At 38.2% G+C, this 23,706-nt stretch overlaps 1 protein-coding gene across 1 annotated transcript in view; it reads right to left on the minus strand.

The window, feature by feature from the left end:
* LOC122739579 (complement C3-like) overlaps nucleotides 1-23,706 on the minus strand; it is a 100,483-nt gene that overhangs the window by 71,206 nt on the left and 5,571 nt on the right. Inside the window, 1 exon segment of the mRNA XM_043981255.1 lies at nucleotides 102-223. Within this exon segment, the coding sequence (XP_043837190.1) occupies nucleotides 102-223 (122 nt within the window).

Below are 23,706 nucleotides of genomic sequence, written 5' to 3' on the forward strand. Positions count from 1 at the left end.
TTCCTTATCTTAAGGAAGGTGTCCCAAAAAGTGGGGGAGGTCACATGGATTTCACTTTTACCATCAATGGTGTTGAACTTGAAGATGCTGCTACATATTACTGTCTGCAAGGTGAAGAATGCCCTCCCACAGTGATATAGCCCTGAACAAAAACCTCTTGGGCTCTGTGCTTGCTCAGAGCAGCTGCTTCTTCCCAACACTGCGGGGTAAGAGCTTTCGAAGACTAGAAGTAAGAGAGTCCCACCTCTGTTCTGTTTTATGATTGCCCTTTGGTTTAGTCCAACCCTGAGACTCTTCCTTCTTTTTGTTTGTTTGTTTTACTCTCCAGGATGGAATCACAGACTTTTAGGCTGAGTAGTACTTTTAATATCCTATTCTCAAAGCCACAGAATTGGAGAGTTGAAAGAGAGCTCATTGGCCATTTCATCCAACCTATACACACAAGGGCATTGCTACTACAACATGCATGCCATGTGGTCATCTACCCCCTAATCAATGATCTCTAATGATGAATAACCCACCATGTTCCCAAGGCAGGTATTTCATGCAAGGAAGGCAGCTCTGACTGTTAGGTTGTTCTTACCCTTAAACCTTGATTGGCCTCTTTGTAGCTTCTACCCTGGTTTGTCCATTTGGGGCCAAGCAGAACAAGTCTTTCCTCTTCCACACAACATTCCTGGAAATATACTTAAAGATAGTTTTTGCTTTTCCTCTAAATCTTAATTAATAAACTAACCCACAAATATTTACTATTACTATTATTTACATATTATATTTTGGTCTCTATGTTAAACACTGTGGTTACAAATACAAAGAATACAATAATCTCTTCCCACACCAATTTCTCAAGGGTAAACACTTCTGTTTCCTTCAACTGATGCTCCTATAGATTCAAAGACTTTTTTGTTTTACACTTATAGCCCTTCACAACATGTTTCCCATTTCTCTTTCTAGGCTTATTTCATATTGGATTTACAAATCTTCTGCACTCTCTTGTAATAACAATATATTTCCTCTATCATAAGTGAGAATGCATTTTTTTTGTTTTCACTTATTAAAATGGTTAATTCCCCAAACTCCTCATTTTCATAATCAGCACATTTAGCCTATGACATGTGCTGCTGACCCAAACACACATCTCCCTGGGGTACAATTTCATCAATGTAGCTCAGTCGTTTCAGTTTCATTCAGTGGTTTTGGTTTTATTCAGTTTCATTCCCTTTCCATAGCAGGTGTGTGTGTGTTAGACAGAAAGACAGACAGACAGCAGAGATACTGTATGTGTCTGTGCCTGGATTGTGCCTACAAATCTGATGGACTCAGGCCACCAAAGGGCATAAAAGGGTTCCCAACATCCCTGTGGATTCAATCCAGTAAGTCTGGAAGAAGGTTGGAGGAAGAACAAGAAAATGCTGAGGACAGGATATCAACTCTAATACTCAAAGTCTATTAAACCACATGACTCCTTAGGTAGCAGCCATAGTTATAATTTATCTCCAATTTGAATGATTCAATCACCCCTTTCCAATTTCTCTTATTTATTCCCTATTCTTAGAGTGATGGATGAATATCGGCAATGTTTCATGATTGTTAAAAGGATCAGACCTTTGCTATGTCATGCTTACTACTCCATCATCTTGCTGAAAGTCATTTCTCCCTTTCATCCTTTTATAGGATTTCTTTCTTTCTTTCTTTCTTTCTTTCTTTCTTTCTTTCTTTCTTTGTGGGGCAATGAGGGTTAAGTGACTTGCCCAGGGTCACACAGCTAGTGAGTGTCAAGTGTCTGAGGCCACATTTGAACTCAGGTCCTCATGAATCCAGGAATTTCCAAAAGTTAGAATGTAGGTTTCATGAGGCCAGGGGCCATTTTAATCAAGTCTTTGTATCCTATGTGCCTAGTATATATAGTGCCTGGCACAGAGCAGGTGCTTAATAAATTCATGTTGATTGAGTTAACCTCATCTATCTTCTAATTTTTAGATTTTATTCATCTAATTGTTATTGCACAAGGGTTATTTTATCCTGTAGCCTCTTCCTCACTTTCCTTTATCTCTTTTTTTTTTAAGTGAGGCAATTGGGGTTAAGTGACTTGCCTAGGGTCACACAGCTAGTAAGTGTTAAGTGTCTGAGGCCGGATTTGAACTCAGGTACTCCTGACTCCAGGGCCAGTGCTCTATCCACTGTGCCACCTAGCTTCCCTCCTTTATCTCTTACTATTTATTCATCATATTCTACAAACCTTCTGCTCAGTCGTAGTCCAGCATTACAGCATAGCATGTCCCATACCAATAGAGGAAAATTTATGAAAGATTCTATCATGCTCAAATGGCTGTGAGTACAGTCCCCAAAGTAAACAGATGTCTGTTTTCTGTAAACCAACCTAGCTAAGTTTGGATAGGCTTATCTGGCTACTTGGTGTGATAAATTCTTTGACCCAGGCAAACCCTTGGGGAAAAAAAGACAAATACAAAATGACAATCAGTCCACTAGTGCCATCTTCTGAGTCTGTAGTGAAAGTGACAGAAAAGAGCACAGAGAATCAAAAATCAGTTTGTTTTGAAAAGCATCTTTTTTTTACTTTTTTTACACATAAATTTAATTTGCATTATTCACATTTTCTCCATCACATTCTTAAGTCTAGACAGTCAACAAAACAATCATTCGAGTCTTTTTTTTAATTCAAATTTTTATTCCTCTTTCCCTCTCTCCCCTACCCCCTCCCTGAGGTGGCAAACAATCACATATGGATTATGCATGTATGATTATGTAAAACATTACAACATTTGTCATTTCGTACAAGAAAACTTGATTAAAAGAAAAAATGAAAGATAGTGAAAAATAGCCTGCTTCAGTCTGTTCCATCAATATCAGTCATTTCTTTGGAGGTGGATGGTATGTTTCATCAATAGTCCTTTGGGATTGTCTTGGATCATTGTATTGCTGAGAATAGTCAAGACATTCACAGTTCTTCATCAAACAATATTGCTGTCTCTGTGTACAATGTTCTCTTGGTTCTGCTCACTTCATCTTTAAACATTAATTTAGCTGTTAGTATTCTAAATGTGAGATCCTTACTTAAGGGTCAACTGTTAGAAATGATACTGGAGGGGTAGTTAGGTAGTGCAGTGGATAAAGCACCAGCCCTGGATTCAGGAGGACCTGAGTTCAAATCCAGCCTCAGACACTTGACACTTACTAGCTGTGTAACCCTGGGCAAGTCACTTAACCCCCATTACCCCCGAAAAAAAAAATCAAACTAATAATAATAATAAAGAAATGATACTGGAGGAATCAAATCAAGTCACTTAACCTCTTTCATTTGCAAAATGGATAATAATAGCACCAACTTTTTAGAGTTGTTGTGAGGCTCAAATGAGATAATAATTGTAAAGTAATTATCACAGTGCCTGACACATAGTAAGTGCTAAATAATTGTTAGCTATTATTATATTAATTCCAAAATTATTATTATTAAACAGAAAGGGTTATATCATAAGCAAATTAGGGGAGTATGGAAAATTTTACCTGTCAGATCTGTGAAAAAGTGAAGAATTTGTGACCAAGCAAGAGATAGGATCACAATAAATCAAGAAGATAATTTTGATAAGCTTAGAAGGGGGATTTTACAGGAAGTTTTTTCTAATAAAGGTCTCATTTCTCAACTATATAAAGAACTGAATCAAATTTATAAGAATGAAAGTTATTGAACTAAAAATGTAACAAAATAAATATGATACATTTTTTAAAAGAATGTCCAGGGGCAGCTAGGTGGTGCAGTGGATAGAGCACCAGCCCTGGAGTCAGGAGGACCTGAGTTCAAATCTGGCTTCAGACACTTAACACTTACTAGCTGTGTGACCCTGGGCAACTCACTTAACCCCAATTGCCTCACCAAAAAAAAAAAAGTCCAAACCTTATCTTGGTAAGAGAGAGGCTGATGATTTTGTGCACCCCTGCCTCCCTTAAATCCAATTCATGAGCAAATCATTACCTGTGATGTTATGAGCCCTCTTCAAAAACAAAGGATGAACAACAACTATCAAGCTATTCTCTGATAGATTATTATAGATCAACCAGGACCTTTCCTTCTGCTCTTAGTTTTATTTCCTCTACAACCATGGACAAAATGAGAAAGGAATGAGGATATACTGTCATATGTTACATCATCTCCCCAACAACCTGAACTTACATTCTTGTCTTTTTGCTGCCAAGAAGAAAGTTTCTCTACACTTGATCATTTTTTTTTCACCCTTTCTCCTTTGCTCTCAAATTCCAACCTTCCATTACTATGGTGTGGCAAAAATATCATCGGTACTAGATTTTTATATTCACTAGCTGTGTAATTCTAGGAAAATCATTTAAACTATCTGGGCTTCAATTTCCTCATCTTTAGAATTAAGAGGACCTCTGCGGTCCCTTCTGGGTCTAAACCTATGATCCCAAGGTCTCCTTGGCAACCTGCACAGATTCATAGGATTAAAAATAAAAAGGAAAAATAAATAAATAAATAAATAGAAAGGGCTTGCTAAAAAGCACGTGGAAGTCTGCCAAATCCTAGCCCAGAGGAGAATATTATGTCCTAGTATGCCTCTTCCAGGATGATTCATTTGGATTTTTAATTAAATTTTACTTTCAGATCTAGAGTCATTCCTTACCATCTGCCCATCCCTCTCAATTGAGAAATTTTAGAAAAAAACATGTTATGAACATGGAAAGTCAAACAAAACAAATTCATAAATTGGCCATGTTCTCCTTCACCAAAAAAAATAAAGCCTAAATCGACATACTCTGCATTTGTCACCTCTCTATCAGGAGTTATTTTCCTCTTTACTGCATCTTTTAGGGGGATATAGAATAGTGGTGATATCACTGGTTCAAAAGATATACAGTTTAGTAGCTTTTGGAGTATAGTTTAAAATTGCTATAACTACCTTTTCACATCTCCACCATTTATCAAATGGAGAATGGACCTTGTTCTTATAAATTTGAATCAGTTCCCTATATATCTTAGCAATGAGACTTTTATCAGAAAAATTTGCCACAAAGATTTCTTTTCTATTCACTTGCTTCTCTCCTAATTTTAGCTACATTCGTTTTCTTTGTATAAAACCTTTTTAATTGTATGTGATTGGGGAAAGCTAGGTGGCACAGTGGATAGAGCATTGGCCCTGGATTCAGGAGTAACTGAGTTCCAATCCAGCCTCAGACACTTGACACTTACTAACTGTGTGACCCTGGGCAAGTCACTTAACCATCATTGCCCTGCAAGGAAAAAGAAAGAAAGAAAGAAAGAAAGAAAGAAAGAAAGAAAGAAAGAAAGAAAGAAAGAAAGAAAGAAAGAAAGAAAGAAAGAAAGAAAGAAAGAAAGAAAGAAAGAAAGAAAGAAAGAAAGAAAGAAAGAAAGAAAGAAAGAAAGAAAGAAAGAAAATTGTATGTGATCCAAATTGTCCAGTTTGTCTTCTGTGGTTCTGTCTCTTGTTAGGCCATGAACTTTTCTGCTACCCAAAGATCTTAGAGGTAATTTCTTCTTTGCTCTTCTGTTTATGATGTCCCTTTTATATCTAAATCATGTATCTAGGGGGCAGCTAGATGGCGCAGTGGATAGAGCACTGGCCCTAGATTCAGGAGGACCTAAGTTCAAATTTGGCCTCAGACACTTGACACTTACTAGCTGCGTGAGCCTGAGCAAGTCACTTAACCCTCATTGCCCTGAAAAAAAAAATGAAATAAATCATGTATCCATTTGGAGTTTATCTTGGTATTTGATATGAGATGTTGGTCTGTGTATAGTTTCTTCCAGACTACATCCCATTTTTCCTCTCTAGTTTTTGTCACATAGTGAATTCTTGCCGGAATATCTAGGATATTTTGAGTTCATCAAACACTGGGCTACTGTGCTTGTTTGCTTCCATGTACTGTGTACCTGATCATTTCCACTGATCAACTACTCTGTTTCCTAACTAGTACTAAACTGTTTTGACCATTACTGCTTTGTAGTATGGTTTGAAATCTGGTACTACCAGGCCCCCCTCCTTCCCACTTTTTTTTTTTTTTTTGGTGAGGCAATTGGGGTTAAATGACTTGCCCAGGGTCACACAGCTAGTAAGTTTAAAGGGTCTGAGGCCGGGTTTGAACTCAGTTCCTCCTGACTCCAGGGCGGGTGCTCTATCCACTGCACCACCTAGCTGCCCCTCTTCCCACTTTTTTCATTAATTTCCTTCATGTTCTTGACCTGTTGTTCCTCCAATTTTATTATTTTTTTCTAGCTCTACAAAGTAATTTTTGGGTAGTTTGTTTGGTATGGCAATGAATAAGTAAATCATTTTAGACGGTACTCTCATTTTTATAATTTTTGGCTTACCCTACTCATTAACAAGTAATATTTCTCCAATTATTTAGATGTTTTTATTCATATAAAGAATATTTTTCAATTATGTTCATATAGTTCCTATGTGTGTCTTGACAGGTAGATTCCCAAGTATTATGTAATTACTATCATAATTTTAAATGGAATTTCTTTTTCTATTTCTTCCTGTTGGATTTTGTTTTATTTTATATATAGCAGTGCTGATGATTTGTGTGGGTTTATTTTATATCCTGCAACTTTGCTGAAGTTGGTAATTATTTTGATTAGGTTTTTTAGATGATCATGGTTCTCTAAATAAACTATTATACTATCTGTATAAAAGGGATAGTTTTGCTCTAACTTTGCCTATATTTATTCCTTCAATTTGTTTTTCTTGTCTTATTGCTATAACTAGCATTTCTAAGGGGAGCTAAGTGTCTCAGTGGATAGACTGCTGGGCCTGGATTCAAGAGGACCTGAGTTCAAATTTGGCCTCAGACACTTACTAGCTGTGTGACCCTGGGCAAGTCACTTAACCCTGTTAGCTTTGGTTTTCTCAGCTATAAAACGAACTGGAGAAGGAAACGGCAAACCACTTCAGTATCTCTGCCAAGAAAACCTCAAATGGGAACATGAAGAATTGGATATGATTGGCATGACTGAATAACAACAACAACATTAATCTCTAAATAAGATGAGTGGGAGTGGAGCTCCACCAATGAGTTATTTTTGTTTGTTTGTTTGTTTTTAGTGAGGCAATTGGGATTAAGTGACTTGTCCAGGGTCACACAGCTAGGAAGTGTTAAGAGTCTGAAGCTGGATTTGAACTCAGGTACTCCTGACTCCAGGGCCAATGCTCTATCCACTGCGCCACCTAGCTGTCCCCCAATAAGTTATTTTAATTAACTTTCTTTTAACTTTGCTTTCTGCATCTGTAATTGCACTTCTAGTAATATAGGAATGTTGGACTTTAAAAAGCCTAAAAAGGAAAAAAAAAACACAAACCAGTGGGGAAAACACTATTGTATTGTTTGAACCTAGCCCTACTTATATGAAAGACTAGACTGGTTACTTAGAAACCAGATTGTTTTAATGCTTACTTAAAGACTGCAAGTTATTCTGATACCCAAAAAAAGTCTCATGGGCATCTGAAGATTAATGTGAGACTTTAAGGAGTTTTCTCCCATTGTTTATTTCAAGTAACCCATGTGTCTTCGGTGGAGACTGCCTCTGTGCTAGCCAATCAGCTGTCGTTTCCTTATTCCTTTGCTTGAACTCTATAAAATGTAAAATTTACAGAGACTTGGTGGGGGGGTAGGCCACCCCTTTTTCATCTCTCCCTTTTGCTGAACAACTTTAATAAACTTTTTTTCTCAAACTTTTTCAGTTCTGGATGCGTTCTCAACCAACAAATTATACCTGCGCAGCTGTAGTTGCCTTGCATTTGTAAACATCTACCATTGAAGCCAGAATAGCTGAGTTCAAAGGACAATACAGACCTAGAGGCTTCTGGAAAAGATGACTAACACTGACCCCCTGACTGTTCCGAAAACCAGATACTCCATTTGATGCTCCTGTCTCTGGCCATCCCCCATGCCTGGAAAGCTCTCCCCTCCTCCTCTGCCCTTACTACTGACCTCCTTGGCTTCCTTCAAATCCCAACCAAAATCCCATTGTTTGGGGGAGACTGGCGACCTAGATGGTGGGGAGGGGCTCACTCACCCAAAGAATTGGAGGCTGATCACAAATCTTGTAAAATAAAAAGAGATTTATTAGGAGAGAGAAATATAGCAGGGGAACAGATCACCTTGGAGATCTGCTGGAGTAAGAGAAGACTGGTGTTTTGTATTTTTTGTTTGTTTTGTTTTGTTTTGTTTTGTTTTAGTGAGGCAATTGGGGTTAAGTGACTTGCCCAGGGTCACACAGCTAGGTGTTTTGTATTTTTTTCCAGACAAAGGGGAGGGGGAGGGGAGGGCATTACAAAGAACTGGGAGGGAATTAAAAAGCAAGAAGAAACATCAGATAAACTGGGTCTTTGATAATGGGGTATCAGTAGAGTATGCAGCATCCATCCACATCTTGCATATCATCTTGCAGACTTTAGCATTGCCCATCCGCATACTGGGACAATGCCCTACCACACCTCATACCTGAGATGGGAGAGAGCTGTTTTCCCCTTGAACTAGAGGGTTTGAATCTTTTGGATTTCTTGGGGTCCCACTCCACCATCTCTAGCAGGAAACCTTCTCCATCCCCTTTTCATTCTAGTTCCTATTTATCCTGTATAAAGCATGTTTGTACATATTTGTCTTTCTCAATAGATTGTGAGCTCCTTGAGGGCAGGGACTCTTGCTTCTTGTGAAGAGTAAAATAAAACAGGTTGTCTCTGAGCAAAATCAATTTATTAACAGTGACTGGTTTAACTGTTATCAAAATGAGTCAGACAAACAACCTCAGTAAGGCCATGGACCCCTATGAGAAGAGAGAAATTCTTTTTATTCACATGAAAGAAAAGAGAGGGTTTGGGTAGTTGGGCACATTACAATTGACTAGGTGGTATAGTTAGGTGGCACAGCAGATAGTGTCAAGCCTAGGGTCAGGAAGACTCAGCTTCCTAAGTTCAAATCCAGCCTCAGACACTTATTAGCTGTGTGATCCTGAGCAAGTCACTTATCTTAGTTTCCTCATCTATAAAATGACCTGGAGAAAGAAGTGGCAAACTACTCTAGTATCTTTGCCAATGATGTGGGGGGTGGATTTAACTAATCAAATCGATAGTGAGGCGCCCCAAAGAACTACAAGACTTAGTGACTCAGTTTCCCAAGTTTTGTTGCAACACTGTGAGTGACCACAGGGAGACCACCAGGGAGGTGTCTCAGATAGGGGGAAGAAAGATGGTTATATTTATAGCAAAAAAGAAATTAATTATCTCCTCACTATCACAATCTCCACCTTGGGGAGGTACAGGGGAGGGTTTATCCTGATTTGGAGTTCCTGGGGGCTTAAGCCAAACCCTTGCTTCAATCCATTGTGTAGTCAAAGATCAGTTATAACAATCAATGTGTACCATTTTCTATCTATGTGAGGTTTAGGTAAAGAAATGGGCAAGAGAACCTTAAGAGTGTTTTCCTTTGTTGATACTATTAGTGTAGTATAGAGGTGAGCAATCTTAGAAAACTTTGAAAGTATTTCACTTTCTTTTTGGTTGTCTATTTCTATGAGTGTAGGTACCTTCCCTGCTGTGACTTCCCCACAAGGATGGAATCATAGATCCATGACTCTCAGCATATCACTTAACCTCTGTTTGCCTTAATCTACTGGAAAAAGTAATTGCAAAGCCACTCCAGTATCTTTACCAAGAAAATCCCATATTAGGATCACAAAGAGTCAGACATGACTGTGACTAAACAATAACATAAGAAATGATAAGGGGGATGGTTTCAGAAAAACCTGGAAAGATCTATATGAATTGTTGCAAAATGAAGTGAGTAGAACCAGGTCATTATGCATAGGAACAGCAATATTATTATGTTGATCAACTGGGAAAGACTTAGCTATTCTGATAAAGACAATCATCTCAGACAATTCCAAAGGACTCATCTCAGAAAATACTATCTATCTCCAAAGAGAGAACTAATGAACTCAGTGTAAATTGAAGGTTGGGTTTTTTTTTTCATTTTCTATCATTTTCTTCCTTTTCTGTGACAGGATAATATACACATTTGTTTTGTATGATTTCACATGGATAGTTGAAATATTGTTTGCCTTGGGGGAGGTGCAAGAGGAATAATTTGGAACTCAAAATTTGAGAAAGAATTTTTCAAATAAATTATTTCAAATTATTATTCCAAATAAATCATTTCAAATTATTATTCCAAATAAATTATTTCAAAATTTGAAAAAGAATTCTTTCAAATAAATGAATAATATTTTTCAAATTATATATTAAAAAGTATTTGGAATTGCCCATGACATGGACCAGATTATTGAATCCTGAGAACTGGGTTGTTCTGCAGCAGAAAGAAAAAGCTTAAGATGGGGGCAGCTAGGTGACACAGTGGATAGAGCACCGGCCCTGGAGTTAGGAGGACCTGGGTTCAAATCCGGCCTCAGACACTTAACACTTACTAGCTGTGTGACCCTGGGCAAGTCACTTAACCCCCATTACCTCACCCAAAAAAAATAGTATTTTAAAAAAAAAAGCTTAAGATTTCTGCCTACTTCCCTGAACCCCAAAAATCTGCCTGCCCATTCTAGCAAAATGGGTAAAAAATCAATAAGGATCAATCTGTGGAGGCCAACCTTGGGCTGTAGAGTAATGCAAGGTTTGGTGAGTAACAAATGCACACAACCAGCCCATACATTGGCTCTATAACCCCTTGACCAATCCTAGAAGAGTTACCTGGGCTTTTTTGCTTCAAAGATCTGGGAATGATTTACAAATCACCACTTACAAACCCACCATTCCAGCACTCCTGTGCCCTCAAATGTCCCATCAGGCTCAGTGTCTGGAGCTGCTGGTCTCTTCCAGTGATTATCAATGATTTCAAGGCACATTCCCACCTCTTGGTGGGCAGACAGTACCTAATCAGCTTGTAAAGACAGGCTGGAGTCACCCTCTGATGGGCTTTAACAGAATAGTTAGTGTTTTATCCTATTGTCAGCTGGAAAGTTACTGAAGCCTTGAAACAGAATGACATGGTCTGACCTACGATTTAGGAATATCAATTTGCTGATTGTATAGAGGATGTGTTGAAAAGGAGAAAGACTGCCTCTCTGCCCTGGAATCTAGCAGGGTTTCCAAGGCAGATCAAGGAGCTGAGATTTGAAGACTCATACTTAGTGACTCTCCACTCATGATAAGGTCCTCTGAGCTATCCATGAAGTCACCCAGGTATCTATGAATATCAGGGAATGCTGTAACTTCCTATCTAACCCCAAAGGGGTAAACGAATGGAGGGGGTGCCTGACAAGGTGGATGGAGTGCCAGGAATGACTAGCCCCTTGAGCCTGGAAGGACAATGAATAGTTAGTTAGGCAATAAACATTTATTAAGAATTTACCATGGGGGGCGGCTAGGTGACACAGTGGATAAAGTACCAGCCCTGGATTCAGGAGGACCTGAGTTCAAATCCGGCCTCAGACACTTGACACTTACTAGTTCTGTGACCCTGGGCAAGTCACTTAACCCTCATTGCCCCACCAAAAAAAAAAAGAATTTACCAAGTGCCAGGCACGGTGCTAAACACTTGACAATTATCACCTCATTTGAGCCTCACAACAACCCTGGGACATAGGTGCTATTATAATCCCCATTTCACCATTTAGGAAACTGTAGCAAACAGCAGTTAAGTGACTTGCCTAGGGTCACGTCACTAGTAAGTGGTAGAAAATGGATCTGAATTCAGGTCTTCCTGACTCCAGGCCCAGCATTCTATCCACTGGGCCACCCCTAGTTGGCAGTGGTACTGGAGGTGACTGATAATAATAATAATACTAGCTAGCATTTCCATAGGAACTGGTATGTGTCAGGTTTTGTGCTGCAATATTCTCAACTTCCATACTATATGTTAGTAAGAACAGGGTTAAGGGGCCATAGAGTATATGGAAGGAATGGAACTGGACTATGATAATAAAAGTAAGCCCTCACATGACTGCATAAGGAATATTTATATCCATTGTCAGGGTGGCACAGTGGAAAAAGCCACGGATTTGAAGCCAGAATACCTGGGTTCAATCTCACCTCTGTTACCTGTGTGACCCCTGTGGGCTTTAGCTTACTCATCCATAAAATGGTGGGGGTAGTAATCCTACTTTGGGGAGTTATTCTAATTCTACATCTCTGATCCTGTAATCAGAGTGAGAAGGGAGAGGTTACAGAACCCCAACATCTTTGAGGGGGGTTATTGTTGGGCTGAAAATTATGGGAATAGGCAAAATCAAAGGACAAGAGACTATGGCTAGATAGTGGACTTTTAGAGTTCAAGATCTTATAGGTGGAGCAGTATCTAATCAAGCTTCGCTAGGTTCTAGATTTAAAGCTACAAAAAAAGAAAGAGTCCCTTCCCTCAAAAAGGTTATATTCTACTACATGGACACATATACATATACACATACATATATACACATACACATACACATACACATACACACACACACACATACACATACACATACACATACACACACACATACACATACACATACACATACACATACACATACACATACACATACACATACACATACACATACACATACACATACACATACACATACACATACACATACAATGATGCAGGACAGTAACAATTGGGGGAATCAGGAAAGGCCATTTGAAGGAGGTATGGTAGTTGAATGTCTTGAAACAAGTATAGGATATTTGTGTTTCTTTTCATCTGTTTTAAGTTCCTTCCCAGTTTTTATGATTGTTGTGATGAAGCATACTATCCACCCCCATAGAAAGAACTGATAAAAAAGAGCACTTGTGGGTTGTACATATATAACCTATATCAGATTGGTTGCTGTCTTGTGGAGGGGGGAGGAAAGGGATGGAGGGAGAAAAATTTGGGACCCTAAATCTTATGAAAATGAATTTCGGGGCAGCTAGGTGGCGCAGTGGTTAGAGCACCGGCTCTGGAGTCAGGAGGTCCTGAGTTCAAATCCGGCTTCAGACACTTAACACTTACTAGCTGTGTGACCCTAGGCAAGTCACTTAACCCCAATTGCCTCACCAAAAAAGAAAGAAAGAAAAGAAAATGAATGTTGAAAACTACCCTTACATGTAACTGGGAAAAAAAAATTTAATAAATGTTGCAATGTCAAAAAAAAAATAAAAAGTGAACCAACTGAAGGGATACAGTATATGATTTGGCCACCAGATGGTGATCAAGATATATATTAATAGCCTACTCTACTCAGCACAAGTTTCTCAACAGAAGCTCTTCCTCAAGATTAATAACTAAGGTAATTTCAGTTTCAGCTTAAATATAGCAGTATTGCATGGACATAACCCCAAATTACATAAATACAAAATCTTTCCACAACTTCTCAAGTCCCCATTTGATAAGCTGACTTCACTCCTTTAGTCAATAAACCTTCAAATTCAGAGAATAGGCTAATCCCTCTCCTTGGGAGGGAAGGTAAAGGGATTTGAAGAATACATTGCCACACCCCAAGTTAGTAGGGAGAATAAAATGTTCACAAAAATAATAGACTTAAGGCTTTAGTTGGGAAGAAAGAGAGAGAGAGTACAAAATCTTTGGAAGAAGATAGTATCAATCCTTGTTAAGACATTGGAGTAAAAGGATAGGAGAAATAGAAAGATATAGAGGAAGAAGTGAAGGAAAGAATAGCAGTTGAGAGAATTGTGAATGTATGAGCCAGGGGTGGTGACATTTTTTCTTAACTGAACCCTTTAATGGTGCATCATCAACAATATCTTCACTATATAAATTAGGATCATAATGAGTAAGAAAGAAATGGAGAGGGAGAGAGAGAAACAGAGAGACTATGAAGAGGAACTGTCCTCTTAAAGTATATTTTATAGTAAATCCACAGATATCAATTAATTAAGCTATCACAGAAATTTTTAAAATAGTAATTTTTAGTCATTTTCTATGCCAGGGTACTGAGATAGGTATTTATCAAACTGATAACAATAATAGAGATGCCTGGTGTCTTTCTGAGCCACATATCCAAGACATAACAGAAATCATATCAAGTCTTATCAAATAATATAACTACCCACTTATAGTGATTCATGGAGGTCAGAAGTAAACAAAAAACATTTCATGAGTATGGAGGCTTGGATAAGAAACTGAAGCTGATGGGAATCAAGGGTGGTTTTTTCCTCACTGTTGTTCATTAAAGGCAAAGGATGCAAAAGAGAAAAATTAATTAGGGGAACTGTTAAAAAAAAAAAAGTGGTGCCTAACAAGAATATTTGAACTTCTTGAACACTTAGAATATAAAGATATCAGATTTCTAGCCAGAGATGGAGTATATTTAAACCAGGCTGCTAAAAATGTATTTGATGAGTGTCCTGAAATTGAATCAAAAGGGATTTAAACTAAACAAGAATGCAAGAGGGGGGAAAAAAAAACCTACCTTCATGGATCCCTCAAGCTAGATATCGAGAGTAGCTAAAATGAAGAAAGATTAGAAGATGAAACATGTATAAATAGTAAATAAGAAGTAAAATTCCGGGGGCAGCTAAGTGGTGCAGTAGATAAAGCACCAGCCCTGGATTCAGGAAGACCCAAGTTAAAATCTGGCCTCAGAATTTAACACACTTACTAGCTGTATGACCCTGGGCAAGTCACTTAACCCCCTTTGCCCTGAAAAAAAAAAAGAAAAAGAAAAAAAGAAATAGACCATCTGGACAGAAGGAAACAATAGAGGAGGTAGAGAAGTAGATCACATTCTTTACTCAGAGGCATGATATAGTAGTGATGGAGGGACTTAGCTATCTGGATATATGCTTGAAGTCTCTTCATATACCAAAAGCAGAGTCCCTAATAACTTTTTTGACTTGCCTTAATGATAATTTTCACCCTTCAAAAGGTTGAGGAGCCAAAAGGGAGAATTTTATTCTAGATCTCCCTAAAAAGAAGGGGTAAAAATGATGGCAAACCTATAGGGAAGGGAACTATCCCTTCTTGAGTCCAAGTAGTAGGAAAAGAAAACTGGACATGGACCTGATGAGTGGGCATAGACTAATTTATACCTTAGATTTGGGGAAAACATACCTTGAAGGGTTCAAATAAAAGATAACTAGAATACCATGGATTAAACTTCTACAGAGGAAGTTATCCCAGGAGGCATGGGAGATGCTTAAGATGAAATCTTGAAGACACAAAGGGAAATAATTTTAATGAGGAAGAAAAACTGTATTTGTCTGAAGAGAACAGTGTGAATGAAAAGGGAATTGGCAAACTTAGATTTAACATTTAAAAAACTGAACTGTATTTTTTCAATGAACAAAAATTTATTTCCTCTTCCTCTCACATCCTTATAACTGAATTTAAAAAAAAAAAAACAAACCTTGTAACAAATCAAACGGCTTCTCACCTTGTTCATGTCTAAAATTTTTTCTCATTCTGCAACCAGTCTCCTTCTGTCAGAAGATGGAACATATGCTTCATTATTCAGTCTTTGGAATCATAGTCAGTAATTTATTGATCTGGATTATTACAGCTTCTATATGTGGTATAAGGTTGCAATAAAACTTCATGGACACACCCTTGTAGCAAACATTGGCATTTATTAGACTATGTCATTGTAAGGAGAAGAGACAGAAAGGACATGAGGGTAACAAGGGTGATTTGTGCAGCACAGAGCACGGGATTGATCATAGTTTTATCCTCTCCAAGTTAAACATTCACATTCAACAAAAGCACTGGCACCAAGGCAACGTGACTACCAGAAGACTTGACATCAACCGATGCTGAAGCCATTGACCATTTACCTCAGGTTAAAGTCAATCCCTCTCTAGCCAAACTTCCAACTGAGGAAGAGGTTTGGAATGCCATTAGGCTCCTTTCTTGTTGAAAAGCGTCTGGTGCTGATTCTATTCAAGCTGAGACTTACAAGGCAGGTGACCCACTGCTCATACAAAAGCTCACTTCAATCTTCCAGGTTATACAGAAAAAGGAGGTTATCCCACAAGAGTTCAAGGATGTCTCTATTATCCAACTCTATAAAGGAAAAAGAAATAGGTTGTCCTGTGACAATCACAGAGGGATCTCTCTCTCTTAGTCATAGGCAGCAAGATTCTTGCCAGAGTCCTCCTTAATAAGATAATCCTTCACCTGGAAGATGGTCACCTACCTGAGAGTTAGTATGGCTTCAGAAAGGACCAATGAATGGTTAATAGGGTGTTTTCTGCCCAAAAACTCCAGGAGAAATGCCAGGAGCAGAATAGAGGTCTGTATACAAAGTTTATTAATCTGACCAAGGCTTTTGATACTGTCAGTCATGAGGGCTTATGAAAGATCATGGCAAAATTTGGTTGCCCAGAGAAGTTCATCAATATTATGCACTGGTTCCATGATGACATGCTCCATGGGTTCTGGATAAGGGAGGGTGCCCTTATGTTTTCTTAGTCACCAACTGAGGGAAGCACAACTGTGTGCTCCCATGCTTTTTAGCATGATTTTTTTCAACCGTGTTTTCAGATGCCTTCAAAGAGGAGAAAATTAGGATCAAAGTCAGCTCCCATGATGATGGGTAAATTAGTTCATTTGAAAAAGCTATAAGCCAAGACTAAAGTGGAGGTAGAGTTGGTGCTTGGCTTTTTGTTCACAGATGATTGTGCAATCAATGCAGACTTTGAGAGAGAGAACCAACAAGTTATGGTGACATCCTCTGCTGCTTGTACAAATTTTAGCCTAACAACACCAAGAAAAGAGAGATTCTCCACCAGCCAGTGCCACAAAATCCATCCATGGCCCCATTGGTTATAGGAGATGAAGAGATTTTGAAGACTGTAGATAAATTCACTTACCTTGGTGGTATCCAGGGATGTACACATAGATGATGAATTTGATGTATGCATTGCCAGAGCTAGCTCAGTGTTCGGGAGACTCTGAAGGAAAAAGTACGGGTAAGAAGACTATTTATAGGCTGCCATCAAAGTACAGAGCAACTTCTGTGACCCCATTGTTGTATGCCTGTGGAACCTGGATAGGAATTCCAGGAAACAGAATTGCTTCCATTTGGATTGTCTTAGGAAGATTCTGAAGACCACCTGGCAAGATAAGTTCTGGACACTGAGGTCCTTTCTCTAACTGAACTGCCAAGCATTCAGACTCTACTGCAGAGGGTCCAGTTCCAATGGGCTGGCTACATTGTTCAAATGCCAAACATACTTTTGCCTAAAAGACTATTTTACAGATAATTCATACAAGGCAAAAACTTAAAACAGAGGCCAGAAGAAGCAATATAAGGACACACTCAAGGTCTCTCTGAAGAACTTTGGAATCACTTATGAGACAGGGGAGACAGTGGCACAGAACCACCCAGAATAGTATGCCCACATCAAGGAAGGCACTATGCTCTATGAGGAAAACAGAATTCAGTAGCTCAAAAAATGTGAAGTGTACAAATTTAAGGACATATCCACTCCAAATGTTCGTATGGACTATTAGTGCCTGACCCACTGACAGAGCCTTCCCAGCTCATACTGGTCTGATTAGTCACAGATGGTGACACTGTACCTTGAGCCCAACATTATGATGACATTTTGGTCCTCCTTGAGCACAAAGGACAACAACCCTAGTATAGGGTAAGACAGTCACAATTAGATAGCAGGTTTGGTTTTTGTTTTTTTAAACTGGGTATTTTCTATGGACAGCAAGTTCATTATGAATTAGCTATGTGGTCTGGCAGGTAAAAAAAAATTTTTAAATATAACTTTAGGCTACATTAAGAGAGGTCACCTTCTAGCAATGGAAGGATGCTAATCCCACTGAAGAGGCAAAGACCTCCTTCAGACCTCATATGGAATGTTATGCTCAATTCTGGGTACCCCAGTTGAAAAAGGTCATTGATAAACTAAAGTGTCAGAGAGAAATGTCTGGCACAGAGTAAGCGCTTAATAAAATTGGCCTACTGTGAGCAATCAGTGGTGAAGGAGCATGAGTCCATGTCATATGTGGATCAGTTGAAAAAATCAGGCGTGTTTATCTAGAGAAAAAATATTTTGGGGGTATGGGGATCATGACAGCTGTGTTTAAGTATCTGAAAGGTTCTCATGTGGAATAAAGATTAAATTCATTCTGTTTGGTCCAGAGCATGGAACAAGGAACACTGTGTAACGATTGGAATGATGCCACCTGCTGGAGAGTTACTGTAGGAAAGCTCCGCCATGAGGAGAAAGCGTCTGAGGGAAAGCCATGCGGTCAGGTCCTTGGCGTCAGGAAGTGACATTTGCTTGAGGGTGCTGTCTATCAAAGCTGGCAGCCAATTAGCTTGGAGCTGTGTATGCATGTGGGGGAGATGTTCCCAGCTTCACAGGAGGCGTTGGGTCCTTTTTTGTTCCTGACCTCACTGTGGTGTGTTGGATGATGGGGTCTCTTAGAAATAGATAGATTTTTTACCTTTCTGATCCTAATGCTCTTTAATAAATACTTAAACACTTACTCTTGCTAAAGCTTATAATTTATTGGTGACCACTCATTAGATTTTTAGATAGTATAGATAGAATTTTAGCCCTTTACAACTGCAAGGAAGTTGTGAAAAGGCAAATTGTGTCTTAATACTAGGAAGCAAAAAACAAAATAAATTTCCCAAGAGTCATCCTAATGTGAAATGAGGTACTGGGGTCCCTGGTTTGGAGGTTATCAAGAAGAAGTTGGACGACCACTTGCCAAATACATTATTGAGAGAATGTATATATGCATGTATTATGTATTATGTGTGTATATATGTATGTATGTGTGAGATAAGAACCACTGGGGTCCTTTTTGATACTCAGACTGTGATTCTGTGAATTAAAGACTCAGACAATGGAAATAACTACTGCAAAGTCACACAAGCAGTCAGGAAAAGAATCAGGATGTGAAGCTTTCATATCCAATGATAAAGGTCTCATATTTAAAATATATAAAGAACTTAGTCAAATTTATAAGAACATGAGTCAATCTCCAATTGATAAATGGTCAAAGGATATGGTCAAAGGTAGTTTTTTGAAGAAATTAAAACTATATGTAGTCATATGGAAAAATGCTCTAAATCACAATTGATTAGAGAAAGGCAGACTAAAACAACTTTAAGATATCAGACACCTATCAGATTAGCTAAAATGAAAGAAGCAGAAAATGACAAACATTAGAAGGAATGTGGAAAAATTGGGACACTAATTCACTGTTGGTCGAACTGTGAACTGATCCAACCATTTTGAAGAGCAATCTGGAATTATGCCCAAAGAGTTATAAAATTGTGTACAGTCTTTTACCCTGCAATACCACTATAAGGTCTATTTCTTAAATTGATTAGGGAAAAAGAAAAAGAACTTGTCTGTTCTAAAATATTTATGGTAGCTCTCTTTGTGGTGGCAAAGAACTGAAAATTGAGAGGATACCCATCAATTGATGAATGGTTAAGCAAGTTGTGGTAGATGATCGTGATGTATTACTACTGTGCTTAGTTTCAGAAAAACATGGAAAGATTTGTATGAAATAATGAAGAGTGAAATGAGTAGAATCAAGAGAACATCATACACAGTAACAGCAATAGTGTTCTAAGAACAACTTTGAACAACTAATTCATTTTTAGTATTATGAATACTCATATCAACTACAAAGGACATAGGAAGGATGATATCCACATCCAGAGAAAGAACTAATAAATAGAACAATGTATAGTATGTTTTTACATATGTGTGTATATGTACATATATATGTATTTACACATATATTTACATATATATAGGGAGAGAGTGTTTGTGTATACACTTACATAAGTACATACATATATGCATATTTGTGTCTAAGGGTAGCCTTGTCTAGAGTGGTGTGGGGAGGGAGGAAGAAAAAAAATTAAAAGTGCACAGCATGGAGCAGTTAGATGACACAGTGGATAGAGCACCGGCCCTGGAGTCAGGAGGACCTGAGTTCAAATCCAGCCTCAGACACTTGACACTGGCTGTGTGACCCTGGGCAAGTCACTTAACCCTGATTGCCTCACCAAAAAAAAGAAAGAAAGAAAGAAAGAAAGAAAAGAAAAGAAAAGTGCGCACAGCAAAGAACACAAGAGAACTTAGAGGCATAAAAAAGGGGGAGCTTTGGAAACGATGTGTAATATTTATTACAGTTTTTTTTAAAGTAAACAGTGTGAAATGGAAATTCATGGTTTTATATGGAATCCTCTTTTTATGTTCTGTGTACAGGGAAATGTTCTTTTTTGTGTATCTTTTCATATCTAAGTTCAAAATGAATAAAAATTTAGGAATCACGTAATTTATCTTGCAAATTTAGCTCCAATTACTATATATTGGACACATATTCTTCCTAAATTGATATAAGGTGGGTGACTGTGGAAATCAACCACTTCACCAGTTTGTGTATCATGTAACTCTAAACTTTAGGGAACTTTATGGGCCTTGATCTCTATAAGTTTTTAGAGGGCATGGAGTCATTGTTTAAGGTGCCCTTTTTCTGCTTGGACCCTAGAGAAGGAACATATAGCAGATCTCTGATGCCAAGAATAGTACTGGCAATGCCACAATCCCTCTCTGCAACATTCCATTTATCTTAGTTGTATTTTAGGAAGATTATTCTGCCAATGTATACAGGAAGGAATGTAGAGAAACATGCATGGTAGACAATTGAAGGGCCTCATTACCTTCCTCCTATATATTTTAATACACAAAACCCACTCAAGCAGTGCTTAAACTTTATTTTAATTTTCAGTTCCAAATTCTCTCCCTTCTTCACCTATTCCCCCAGCCACTGAGAAGGCAAGAAATACAATACCTATTATATGAGAATAGTCCAGCAAAACATATTTCTGCTTTAGCAAGGAAAGCAAGGAAAAAGCAAGAAAAATAAAGGAAGGAAAAAATAAGATTCAAGATATGCACTCTGAATCAAACAATTATCTGGAGGAGAATATTTATCCTCCTAAGTACCTTGAAGTTATGGTGAGTCAGTGTATTGATTAGAGTGACTAAGTCTTTCACAGTTAATTATGTTTACAATATTGCTGTTACTGAATATATCATTTTCCTGGTTGAGTTCATCCCATTCACATCCACAGCTATGATTACTAACTGCATTTCTCTGCATTCTATTCTCTTCTATTTATCTTTCTCTTTTGCTTACCTTGTCCTGTCAAGTCTGTTTTGATTTTAATCACTGCCTCCCTTAATCTGCCCTCCCTCTTATCATCCCCTCTCCCATTTTCTTAGTGCCTTCCCCTCCTACTTCTTAGTTGGACAAGGTGAATTTCTATACCCAACTTTTCCCCACCCTTTTAAAGCAGTTCAAATGTGTGATTCAAGCGCTGCCTGCTCTATTCCCATTTCCTCCTAACATTGTAAAAACTCATCCTTGCACATCTTTTATGAGATAATTTCCCCCATTCTTCCCCTCCTTTCCCCCTTCTCCCACTGCCTCCCTTTCTCACCCTTCCATTTTTCCTTTGAGATCATCCCAGCACAACAGAATCCCACCCATGCCCTATTTCTAAAAAAACTCCCCTCTACCCTAAGGATGAAAAAATTCTTAGGGGTTATATGTGACATCTTGCTACATAGGAATAAAAACTATTTTGATTCCCTTATGATTTCTCACTCATGCTTACCTTTTTGTGGTTTCCTGAGTTTTGTATTTGAATACTAAATTTTCTATTCAGCATTGGTCTTTTCATCAGGGATGTTTGAAAATACTTGATTTCATTAAATATCCATTTCCCTTTGTAACATTACATTCATTTCTGCCGAGGTCATTCTTGGTTGTAATTCTAGTTCTTTTGCTATCTGGATTATCATATTCCAAGCCCTCTGATCTTTTAACATAGTAGCTGCCTATATCTTGTGTGACTCTAACTGTGGTTCCATGGTATTTGGATTGTTTCTTCCTGCTTGCAGTATTTTCTCTTTGACCTGGAAGCTCTGGATTTCAGCTGTAATATCTCAAGGAGTTTTCATTTGAGGTTCTCATTCCATTTCTACTTTGCCCTCTGGTTCTGAGATACCTGGGCAGTTTTCCTTTTTAATTTCTTGAAATATGGTGTCTACCTTCTTTTTTTTTATCATGGCTTTTAGGAAGCCCTATAATTCTTACATTATCTTTCCTTAATCTATTTTCCAAATCAATTGCTTTTCTAATAAGGTTTTTTTGCATTTTCTTCTATATTTTCAGTCTTTTGACATTATTCTGTTTCTTGATGTCTCATGGAATCATTAGCTTCCACTTGACCAATTATAACTTTTGAAAGTTATTTTCTTCTATTAGATTTTGTACATCTTTTAACAATCTGACAAATTCTAATTGGTAATATTATTTTCTTCAGTAAGTTTTTGTGTGTATCTTTTACCAAGCTGCTAATTCTTGTTTCACAGTTTTCTTGGATTGTTTTTAATTCTTCTCCCAAATTTTGCTCTATCACTCTTAATTTTTAAAAGGTTTTTTTTGTTTTAACTTTATTAAAAAAAATCTCTTGAGCTTGTCTAGGAATTCTTGTTGGGCTTGTGTCCAATCTGCATTTTTCTTTTGAGGATTTGCTTGTAGATATTTATAAGTTGTAGCTTTCTGAGCTTGTCTCAAACTTCCTTGTGCCCATAGAAGTTTTTATGGGCATTGTTTTAGTAGTTTGCTGATTTTTCTAGCCTGTTTCTTTGAGTTCAGACTTCCTGTTAAAGTTGCATTCTGCTTACATCTGGGGGCAGACATCCAATCTAGTCTTCTGATTTTTATGCCCTGTAGCTTTCTGAGCTAAGTCTGGGGACCTGAAAGTTGTTACTTCTAAGGTGGTGTGATCCTAGGAGAAGTCAGGTGACTATCCTCCAGGTCTGCAAACTGGTCCTTAACCAGATAAGGTAACTGCTCCCTTGCCAGTGTAACTGCTACTCTCTGCCCTGAAACTGCAAGTCAGAAGTGGGTAATGGGTGATGGAGCTGCCAAATAACACCTGATCTTGCACCTAGGTCTCTTTGGACCTTCTTTGGGTGAATTTTTAAAAGTTGCTGTAGAGGGGATGTTGTTGGGAGAGCTTGACAAAAAACGCTTACTTTACTCTACCATCTTGGCTCTTCCCAGTGATTTCAGGTTGAAAGCCTTCCCATATTCACTAAATGCATAATGTTGCTCTCTAGTATGACTCCTCTGATGCATAGTAAGGTATACAACCTAGTCTGGAGGTGTTCCCACATTAAGTGCTTTCATAAGGTTTTTATCCAGTAAGAATTCTCTGATGCCAAGTAAGTTCTGTAATCCAAATGAAGACATTCCCCCATTCATCACATCATAGCATTTTTCTTCAGTGTGAAATCCCTGGTGTTAAGTAAATTCTGAGCTCAGGTATAATATTTTCCCAAATATATTGCATTCATAAAGTTCCTTTTGTTGTGGGCCCAAAGTACCCCAGAAATTCTCTGGAGCACATCAAGGAATCTTGTCCTTGAGAAACTAAACCAGAGGACAGATACGCCTAGAGAGATAAGCAGAACCAAATTGGACTGAGCTAGCTTCGGGACCTCCAACCTTAGTTCTGGTCTCCCTTACCCCTGGGGAGATAAGATTAGGTTTGGCTGCTTCTTTTGTGTTCTGAGGAGATGGTTTGAGATCAGCAGCCACCCCTCACCTCTAGCCACCACCAGTGGGGGATGGTCCTCCCTCACTAAAGGAACTTTCCAC

This window comes from Dromiciops gliroides, chromosome 2 (assembly GCF_019393635.1).
Source record: "Dromiciops gliroides isolate mDroGli1 chromosome 2, mDroGli1.pri, whole genome shotgun sequence".
Taxonomy (NCBI): Eukaryota; Metazoa; Chordata; class Mammalia; order Microbiotheria; family Microbiotheriidae; genus Dromiciops; species Dromiciops gliroides.